This window comes from Corapipo altera, unplaced genomic scaffold, assembly GCF_003945725.1.
Source record: "Corapipo altera isolate COAL_440 unplaced genomic scaffold, ASM394572v1 218, whole genome shotgun sequence".
Lineage (NCBI taxonomy): Eukaryota > Metazoa > Chordata > Aves > Passeriformes > Pipridae > Corapipo > Corapipo altera.
Genome location: NW_020885072.1, coordinates 323,572 through 333,433, shown reverse-complemented (window position 1 = coordinate 333,433; position 9,862 = coordinate 323,572). Strand labels below are relative to the sequence as shown.

General features: G+C 66.6%; 1 protein-coding gene across 2 annotated transcripts; it reads left to right on the top strand.

The window, feature by feature from the left end:
• Positions 1-1,387: 1,387 nt before the first annotated feature.
• STX3 (syntaxin 3) lies at positions 1,388-9,152 on the top strand. Of its 2 annotated transcripts, XM_027669229.1 has the most exons (11): positions 1,388-1,541; positions 2,910-2,990; positions 3,073-3,172; positions 3,267-3,341; positions 3,451-3,518; positions 4,096-4,204; positions 4,759-4,832; positions 4,924-5,058; positions 5,847-5,957; positions 8,373-8,473; positions 8,653-9,152. In XM_027669229.1, exons 1-10 carry the CDS (start codon positions 1,512-1,514, stop codon positions 8,448-8,450), a joined length of 861 nt encoding a protein of 286 aa, XP_027525030.1. In that variant the 5' UTR covers positions 1,388-1,511; the 3' UTR covers positions 8,451-8,473; positions 8,653-9,152. The 2 variants fall into 2 exon arrangements, with proteins under 2 accessions (XP_027525030.1, XP_027525029.1); XM_027669228.1 differs by having other exon boundaries at positions 8,373-9,152.
• The last annotated feature ends 710 nt before the right edge of the window (positions 9,153-9,862 follow it).

Below are 9,862 nucleotides of genomic sequence, written 5' to 3'. Positions count from 1 at the left end.
CCCCCCGGTGCCCCCCCCCCGGCTCACCGGGTACCGGAACATGGCGGCGCCGGCGCCCCCCGCCCGCAGGCCCCGCGCCGCCCCACCAGGCCCCGCGCCCCACCGCGCATGCGCCGCCGCGGGCGCAGCCGCATGACGTCATCCGCCGGCACAGCCCCCTCGCGCCCCGCCCGCCGGCGCGCGAGGGGGGGCGTGGTCTGGGTTAGCCACGCCCCCGCCGTGGCTCGCAGGGTGTCCGCGTCTCTTAAAGGGGCCGCGGCCGTGTCACACACGGGTCACCTCGGTGCGCACCCACTGCCCCCGCGGGTCACCCCATTCACACCCAATGCCCCCAGGTATCACCTCACACACAGCCAGTGTCCCCCCAGCTGTGTCCCCCCCCGGCCCTGTCCCGTGTCGCCTCACACACAGCCGGTGTCCCCCGGGATGTGTCCCCCCCAGCTGTGACCCCCTGTCCATAGCCGTGTCCCCTCACCCATGTCCCCTGTCCCCAGCTGTGGCCCCCGCCCCCTGCCAAGCCCCTCAGTTGTGTCCCCTATCTGCAGCCATGTCCCCAAGCTGTCCCCTGTCCCCCACCACGTCCCCTGTCCCCGGCTGTCCCCCCGGATGTGACCCCTATCCCCCACCCGTGTCCCCTCTGCCCAATCCTGTCCACTGTCCCCAGTCACGTTCTCCAGCTGTGCCCGGTATCCACAGCCGTGTCCCCCGCTGCGTCCCCAGCAATGTCCCCTATTCCCGGCCATGTGCTGTCTCCAGCTGTGTCCCCCCAGCTGTCACCTGTATCCATAGCTGTGTCCCCACCTATGTCCCCAGGTCTGTCCCTATCCCTACGTGTGCCCCCCCAAATGTGTCCCCAGCCCTGTTCTCTGTCTCCAGATGTGTCCCCGTCCCCAGCTGTGTCTCTACTCCTCTCTACGTCCCCCCAGCCGTGTCCCCTCTTCCCAGCCACATCCCTCCTCCCCAGCTCTGTCCCCCAGCTGTGTCCCTATTCCTCCCCATGTCTGCTCATCTGTGTCCCCAGCCGTGTCCCCTGTCCCCAGCCGTGTCCCCTGTCCCCAGCCGTGTCCCCTGTCCCCAGCCATCCTCCCGCCGCCGCCACCCGTGGCGGGGGATGGATGACACGTCGTCGCCGCCGCGTGACCCCCGTGGGGACCGACTTCCTCAGCGCCTCCAAACCGGGGCCACCCCACATCCCTGCCCCACCTCTCCGTCACCTCCCAGGGCGACCCGGGGGCCACCCCCAGCTGTCGCCCGTGGCGTGTCCGGTGTCCCCGGGTGTCCCAGGTGAGGGGCGGCTCCTCCCCGTCCCTCCCCTCGGCGCCTTCCCCGCGCCCGTCACTGGGGATTAGCGCAGGGACAGCCCCGGGCGCGGGGACAGGGGACGGGGCCACCCGCCACCTCGCCTGGATGTAGGAGGCCTGGCCGAGCGGTGACACCGAGGGTGACACCCCCATCCCGGCGGTGGGCGACGACGGGGACCCCCCGGCGCCCCCCCAGCCCTCGGGGGCACCATGAAGGACCGGCTGGAGCAGCTCAAGGCGGTGAGAGAGGGACCCCCGCGGACAGGGGACACCTCGTGGGGTCCCCAGGGCTCGCTGGAATGGGAGACTGGCTCCCCAGGACCCCACCCCATAACGGGGTGGGGGGACCCCAAAACCCGAGTCTGTGGTGGGTGGGGACATCACGGGGGAGGGGGTGACAGTGAGATGCCGTCCCACGGTGCCTGGGGGCGTCACGGGGATGGGGGTCCCGAAGACCTCACCCCATCATGGATGGGGGCGTCACGGACATGGGGGACCCCAAAACCCGAGTCCATGGTAGGTGGGGACACCATGGGACGGGTGTCACCGAGGTGCCACCCCGCGGTGTGGAGGGGCGTCAGGAGGGTCCCCAAGACCCCATTCCACGATCGGTGGGAGGCCCTGAGCCCCCCCAGCAATGGGGTGTCATGTGAGAGGGACTGGGGGGGGCCAGCCCTGTGCGGTTTGGGGGTACATCGGGTATTTTGGGGTGACATCAGCCCCCTCGACAAATCCTGTCCCTCCCCCCCCCGTGGGGTACAAAGAGGGGACACCAACACCCACCCAGGCCATGGGGGGCGGGACTGAATTTGGGGTGCCCGGGGGTGCCAGCACCCCATCCTGCCCCTCGCATTCCCGCCACCATCGCCGCTTCCTCATCCCTTTCCCCGCCCGGCCGTGGGGCTCCACTTCCCCCCTTCCCCGGGGGGCTCCCCCCGCTCCCCAGCTCCGGCTCCCCACGGGTTGTGGGGGTCCCAGGAGCCCCCCGAGCCGCGCCCCCGGCCCCCCGCCGTGGCAGGGAAGCTTGGCAGGGATTTACCGGGATTACGGAGCCATCAGATAAAGCCCTCGGGGGGGAGCGAAGGGATTAATTTTATTTTTACTCCAGCGGGCGTAGGGGGGGCTGGGGGTGGTCCATTCCCGGGGGTCTGGCCCCCTCCCCAGGACACCCCGACAGCACCCCCGGGGTGCTGGCGGAGCTGAGGGGGGCGAGGGGAGGCGGAAGGGCTGGGATTGGGATTTTGGGATGGGGCGGAGCTGGGGGCGCACGGGTGGGGGGCCAGGCGTGACACCGGAGCGAGGGGCACCGGCCACCTCTGTGCCCCCCAGGGCTGCTCTCGTGGGGCCGCATTTGGGGCCACAAACCTCGTCCCAACCCCATCCCGCCACCGTTCCCGTCCCCTCCCTCCAGCCAAGCCCAGCAATCCCTTAATTCCCGGCCAGATGTGAGCGGAGCTCGGCCCCCCCCCGCTCCCCGCTGCAGATGTCCCCCCCCCCCCCCCCCCGCCACATCCCCATGGCTGCTCCCCCCGTGTCCCCCGGCCCCCCGGGGGGGTCCCTGGGGGCGCTGGCGGGGCGGGGGTCACCCCCGGGCGCTGTGTCCCACAGAAGCAGGACGCGGATGACGACACGGAGGAGCTGGAGATCGCCGTGGACAACACGGCCTTCATGGATGAGTTCTTCTCGGAGGTGAGGGAGGGCTGGGAGAGGGGCTGGGGGGCGCAGGGCTGCCTCCTAACCCCCCCCCCCAAATCCTTCCTGGCATGTCCAGATCGAGGAGACCCGGCAGAACATCGACAAGATCTCGGAGAACGTGGAGGAAGCAAAGAAGCTCTACAGCCTCATCCTCTCAGCGCCCATCCCGGAGCAGAGTGAGTGTGCTGACGGTGTCCCCAAGCGTCCCGAGTGTCCCCTGGGTCACAGGGAGCCTTCCTGGGGACATTCCTCACCCCCACGATCCCGCAGAGACCAAAGATGACCTGGAGCAGCTGACGGCGGAGATCAAGAAGATGGCCAACAGCGTCCGCAACAAGCTGAAGAGTGAGTGGCCCTGGGTGTCCCCGTCCCCACGGCCATGCTGGGGACACTGGGACCGCGGGGTCTGGCAGCGGGGAAGGTCCCTGAAGGGTTGGAATCTGGTTCTTTCCAGGTATGGAGAGGAATATTGAGCAGGACGAGGCGCGATCCTCCGCCGACCTCCGGATACGCAAATCCCAGGTGAGCTCCGGGCCCTGGGAGCTGCTGCTGGGGCTGTCCCCATCAGTGTCCCCTGTGCCACCCTGTCCCTTGTGGGCTGGGCACGTGGCATCGCCAGGTGTCCCCAAGCCTCCATTCCCTGTCCCCATCCAGTGTCCCCAGGTCCTGAGTGCTCCCACGGGCTGGGGACGTGGCACGTCCTGGTGTCCCCGAGTCTCCTGTCTCTGTCCTCAGCAGCACCCAGTTCTCCCAGGCTTCCTGTTCCTCTGCCCTGTCCCCAGCACTCTGTCCTGTCCCCCTTGGGCTGGGACATGCCACATCCTTGGTGTCCTGTGTCTCATGTCACTGTCCCCACCCCCAGAGCTTCCTCCTGCCCTGTGCCCCAAGGCTGGGAACATGCCATGCCCTGATTGTCACCGGTCTGACTCCCTGTCCCCGTCCCCAGCAGCCAGTCCTGTCCCCTGGGGTTGGGACACACCACATCTGGGGTGTCCCATCACGTCTGGGGTGACCCCATCCCCGTGTCCCTGTCCCCAGGGGTTGGGGAGGCACCATGCCCGGCGTGTCCCCATCCCCGTGTCCCTGTCCCCGTCCCCAGCACTCGGTCCTGTCCCGCAAGTTCGTGGATGTCATGACCAAGTACAACGAGGCGCAGGTGGATTTCCGGGAGCGCAGCAAGGGCCGGATCCAGCGGCAGCTGGAGATCAGTGAGTGACCACAACCCCCGGGGGAGCAGGGGGGCATTTGGGAAGGGGGGTGGGGCTGTTCCCTACAGAGCCTGTCCCTTCTGGGAAGTGGCTGTGGGAGTCAGGCCGCACAGACCCCGACCTTTTGGGAAAGTGGGAGGAGCCGGACACTCGGGACCACACCCCTTTTGTGAAGTAGGAGGGGTCAGTCCTTACAGACCACGCCCCTATGGTAAAAGTGGGTGGGGTCCACCCCAAAAGACCCACTCTTTTGGTAAAGGGGGTGGAGCCAGGCCCTACAAACCCCTCATCTTGGGCAAAGTGGGGGCTGTCAGGCCCCTGAAGACCCCCCTCCTTTGGTAAAGTGGGTGGGACCAGAGCAAACAGACCCCGCCCCTCCGGGGAATGGGGTGGGGCACTTCATACAAGCCCCACCCCTTCAGGGTAGTGGGTGGAGCCAGGCCCTAAGTCACCCATCATTTTGGCAATGTGGGTGGAGCCAGCCCCACACAGATCCCACCCATGGCCCCAAAAACGGGCGTGGCCCAGCCCCACCCCTTCCCACCTTCCCGCAGCCGGCAAGAACACCACGGACGAGGAGCTGGAGGAGATGCTGGAGAGCGGGAACCCCTCCATCTTCACCTCGGGGGTGAGCCGGGGGACACGGGGGGGACACGGTGGGGGTGACAGGGCCGGGTTCCCCCCTGCTGACATCTCCCCCCCTCGGCCCCTGTTTGCAGATCATGGACTCGCAGATCTCGAAGCAGGCGCTGAGCGAGATCGAGGGGCGGCACAAGGACATCGTGCGCCTGGAGAGCAGCATCAAGGAGCTCCACGACATGTTCGTGGACATCGCCATGCTCGTGGAGAACCAGGCACGGGGGGGGCACGGCCACCAGCAGGGACCCAGGGGCACGGGGACACACGGGGACCTGGGCACGGGGACACAGGGACAGGCAGGGACCTGTGTATGGGGGCACAGGGATGATCAGGGACCTGGGTGTGGGATCATGGGGATGAGCAGGGATCTGTGTATGGGCTCACAGGGACGAGCAGGGAACTGGGCGTGGGATCAGTGGGGCCCAGCAGGTTCCCCCCTGTGGGGACGAGCAGGGAGTTGTGCCCAGGGATGAGCAGGGACACATGGGGGGACTCACGGGGTCACAGGGACAAGCAGGGAGGGGCCTGGGTGTGGGGTTAACAGGGCTGAGCAGGGACCTGGGTATGGGGCCATGGGGATGAACAGGGACCTGTGTATGGGGATGAGCAGGGACAAACAGGGACCTGTGCGTGGGATCACGGGGAAGAGCAGGGACACACACACAGTGTCATGGGGACGAGCAGGGACCTGGGCATGGGGTCACAAGGACAAGCAGCCACCTGTGTACGGGGTCATGGGGACGAGCAGGGACCTGTTCAGAGATGAGCAGGGACCTGGGCATGGGGATGAGCAGAGACCTGTCCAGTGGGTCACAGGGACCTGTCCAGTGGGTCACAGGGACGAGCAGGGACCTGTGCATGGGGATGAGCAGGGACAAGCAGGGACCTGTGTATGGGGCCATGGGATTGAGCAGGGGCAAACACTGGGGCGAGGCACGCAGGGTGGGTGGGTGCCAGCACCCTTGGGTGCTCTCAGTGTCCCCTCCACCCCGGTGCTCCGTAGGGATCCATGATTGACCGCATCGAGAACAACATGGACCAGTCCGTGGGATTTGTGGAGAGGGCCGTGGCTGACACCAAAAAGGCTGTGAAGTACCAAAGTGAGGCCAGGAGGGTGAGATGGACCAACGGCCCCGGTGTCCCCCCGTGTCCCCTCCATAGCCCAGTGTCCCCAGGGCACCCCCAGTGTCCCCCTCCAGCCCTCAGTGTGACTGCCCATCTCCCAGTGTTCCCAGCATCTCCCCGTATCCTCCAGCAGCCCTGAGCCCCCCCTGCATCCCCCAGCCACCCTGTGTTCCCCCCAGCCACCCTGTGTCCCCCCCAGCCACCCTTTGTCCCCCCCAGCCACCCTCATTTCCTCAGCCACCTCTTGTCCCCCGCAGACACCCCAGTGGTCCCCCAGCTGTCCCCAGTGACACCCACCTCCCCCCAGTGACCCCCGCTGGTCCCCATTCCCCCCTTTGTCACCTCCATGGGGGGTGGGCAGCTCTGTCCCTCTCTGTCCCCCCCTCAGTGTGATGAGCTGGGGAGGGCTCAGCCCCTCCTGCCCTGTCCCGGGGCTCTGCAGCATCTCTGGCTCTTCAGGACCCCCCGGTGCCCCCCTCTGGTGTCCCCTCATGTGGCACAGGTGTCACCACCCCCGTGTCCCCCCTGTCCCCCCCAGAAGCTGCTGGTTTTGGCGGTGGTGGCCGTGCTTTTGTTGGGGACAGTTGCCCTCATCATCGGACTCTCAGTGGGGCTGCCCACGAAATAGCCCCAGAGAGGGGGGTCTGTAAGTGTTGGGGGGCAGGGGACACCCCCCCCCGTGGGGACACAGAGTCCCGGGGGGCAGCAGGGACTGCTGGGGTGGTCCCACCGTCAGCTCCTGCTCAGGGGGGCCCCGGTGCTTTGGGGCTGTCCCGGGGCTGGGGGTGGTTTGGGGTCTGTGGTGCTCGGGGGCTCTGCATTCCTTGGGGTCTGCAGCGCTCAGGGCTCTGCTGTGCTTGGTGTCTGTGGTGCTCGGGGGGTCTTTGTTTCCCGGGGGCCTGCAGCGCTCAGGGGTCTTTGGAACTCGGGGGTCCTTGTTGCTGGGGAGGTCTGTGCCGTTTGGGGGGTCCGTGTTCTTCAGGGGGCTGCGATGCTCAGGACACGTTGCTCAGGGGTCTGTGGCGCTCGGGGCTCTGCCGGTGTTTGAGGGGCTGCAGCCTCGGGGCTCCGAGTCTCTCTGCTCTGCTCGGGGGGCTGCAGCACTCGGGGGTCCCTGCTGCTCGGCCCTGCGGTGCTGGGGGCTCTGGAGGTCGGCTCCGTGCTCCCCACATTCCTCCCTCCCTCCCCACAGCTCCCCGCTGCACCCCCTCGTCCCGTTCCCTTCCAGCCCCTCCAGCCGGGAGCTGACATCCCGCCTCTCCCTCCTCCAGACGCTCCCGACCATCCCAGCGCTGTCACCTCCCGGCTGGATCCTCCCCGGCACCGATCCTGCCCGCTTCCCTCCCTGCCTTTTCCCGGACCTGCTCCCTCACCCTCCGTGTCCCGCTTCCCACCGCCGGCTCCGGCTCGGCACCGCCGCCTTTCCCTCCACGGAGCGCCCCGTCTCATTCCCCGCCGATCCCTGGGATCTTCCCCATGGGAAGGGGAGGGGACACCGCGACACCGCGGCCGCTGGTGCCAGCGCGGGGTGACAAGGAGATGGATCCGAGGGCTGGACGCTCGTCCCGGTGGCACGCGGGATGGGAATGGGGACAGTGGCCGGCGCCGCGGCGACCGTGGACATTTTAGTTCCCGATTCCAATAAAATCCCGGCTGATCCCTGCCCTGTGCCTCCTCTCCCTGCTGTCACCCCGGACACCCAAAGCCACCAGTCCGGCTCCGGGGGTGCCCGGGGGTCTGAGGGCTGTGACAGCCCCGTTTTTGTAGGAGATGAGGGGGGCTGTGGGGCTGGGGACACCCCAAACCCCCCGGGCTCTGCCCGGCGCATCCCCCCCGCCCAAGTGTTTGGGTAAGTCACAGTTTGGTCACCTGTGCCAGGGGGACACACGGGCACTGTCACCTCTCTGCACTACAGGCAAGCAGCTCACACCCGCCCTGCCACCTCCCCTGTCCCCGCACAGCCCCTGTCCTTGTCCTTTATCCCCCTTCCCAGTCCCATTCCTAGTACCCATCCCCTGCCCGCTTCCCCAACCCTGTCCCTTGTCCCCAGCCCCATTCCTTTTGCCTTGTTCCCCTTCCCAGTCCCATCCTTGTCCCTCTCCCAATCTGTCCCACTCCCACCCCTGTCCTTGCTCCTTGTCCCCCTCCCCAGCCCCATCCTTGTCCCCTGTCCCCCTCCCCAGCCCCATTCCTTATCCCTTATCCCCATCCCCATCCCCATCCTTGTCCCCTGTCCCCATCTCCAGCCCCATCCTTGTCCCTTGACCCCCCTGCCCGGCCTGTCCTTGTCCCGTCCCCTTCCCCATTCCTTGTCCCTCATCCCCCTGCCCATCCCTGTCCCCGTCCCCTCTGGTGTCCCCCCCCCGCCGTGTCCCTGGCTCACATTCCCTGTCTCCCTGAGCAGAAGAAGATCATGATCATGTTGTGCTGCATCATCCTGGCCATCATCCTGGCCTCCAGCATCGGGAGCATCTTCGCCTGAGCCCCCCTCCCGCTGCCCTCCAGGTGACCGGGACAGGGACAGCGGGTGGCACAGGGGGCGGGTCCCCGCCTTCCCCAATCCCGGGGGAGCGGCTTTGGGCCTCGGTGGGGTTTGATCCAGGTGGGATTCACCCCCTCGGGTGTCGGGGAGGGATTGGGAGCCACGTCCCTTTCCCGGGCGTCACCTCTTGTCCCTGTCACAGGTGGCTCTTCCCCCTCCTGCCCCTCGCCCGGATGATCCACGGGAGAGACCCCGGCCCGCCAAGCCCCTGGTCCCCGGAGCCCCGAGGACATCCCGACACGTCCCTGGAGGAGTGGAGCCCCCCTGCCGTGCTCCCCCAGCTCCCAGCTCCTCATCCTGCTCTCCTCGGGTGATGGCCGGTGGCACGGAGCGGCCGGAGGGGCCGTGTCCCTCTCCGGGGGGGACACGGGGGCTCTGCCTTGCTGGGATGGCCGGAGGAGCCTCTTCCCTGCGCTCGGAGCTCCTTGGATGTGCAGCCACCCACGCCAGAGCCTTCCTCCTCAATAAAGAGCTCACCCACACTCTGCCTCCTGCCTCAAATCCCGCCACATTTATCCCCCAGGGTGGTCCCAGTTCCGTGTTTCCAGCTCCAAAACCCATGTCAGGATAAGGAGCCTTGTGTCTCAAACCACTGAATCCTCCAGGATGCTCCAAGTTCCATGATTCCACCTCCAAAACCCACTTCAGGATAGAGCCCAGCCATCCTTTGCCTCGTCCCTCAGTCCATGAGGCATCCATTTATCCCCCAGGCATCCATTTATCCCCCCCAGGATGCTCCCAACTCCATAATCCCCTTCAGGATAAAGAATTCACCCACACTCTGCCTCGTGTCTCCAACACTGACCCATGGATCCCCCAGGATGCTCCCAGCTCCATGTTTCCACCTCCAAAACCCTCTTCAGGACAATGAACCTCATGCCTCAAACCCTGATCCATTTATTCCCTGGGATGCTCCCAGCCCCTGGTTTCCAGCTCCATAACCCTCTTCAGGTCAGAGCCCATCCATCCTTTGCCTTGTGCCTCAAACCCTGACCCATGGATTCCCCAGGATGCTCCCAGTCCCACGTTTCCAGCTCCAAAACCCACTTCAGGACAGAGCTCACCCACGCTCTGCCTCGTGCCTCAAACCCCGATCCATTTATCCCCTGGGATGCTCCTGACTCCAAAACCCACTTCAGGACGAAGAACTCATCCATCCTCAGCCTGGATCCACGTGTCCCTCAGCTCCACGATTCCAGCCCAGGACAAAGAGCCTCACGCCTCAAACCCCGATCCGTGGATCCCCCGGGATGCTCCCAGCTCCAAAACCCACCTCAGGATAAAGAGCTCATCCATCCTCAGCCTGGATCCACGTATCCAGGACAAAGAGCCTCACTCCTCAAATCCCCCCC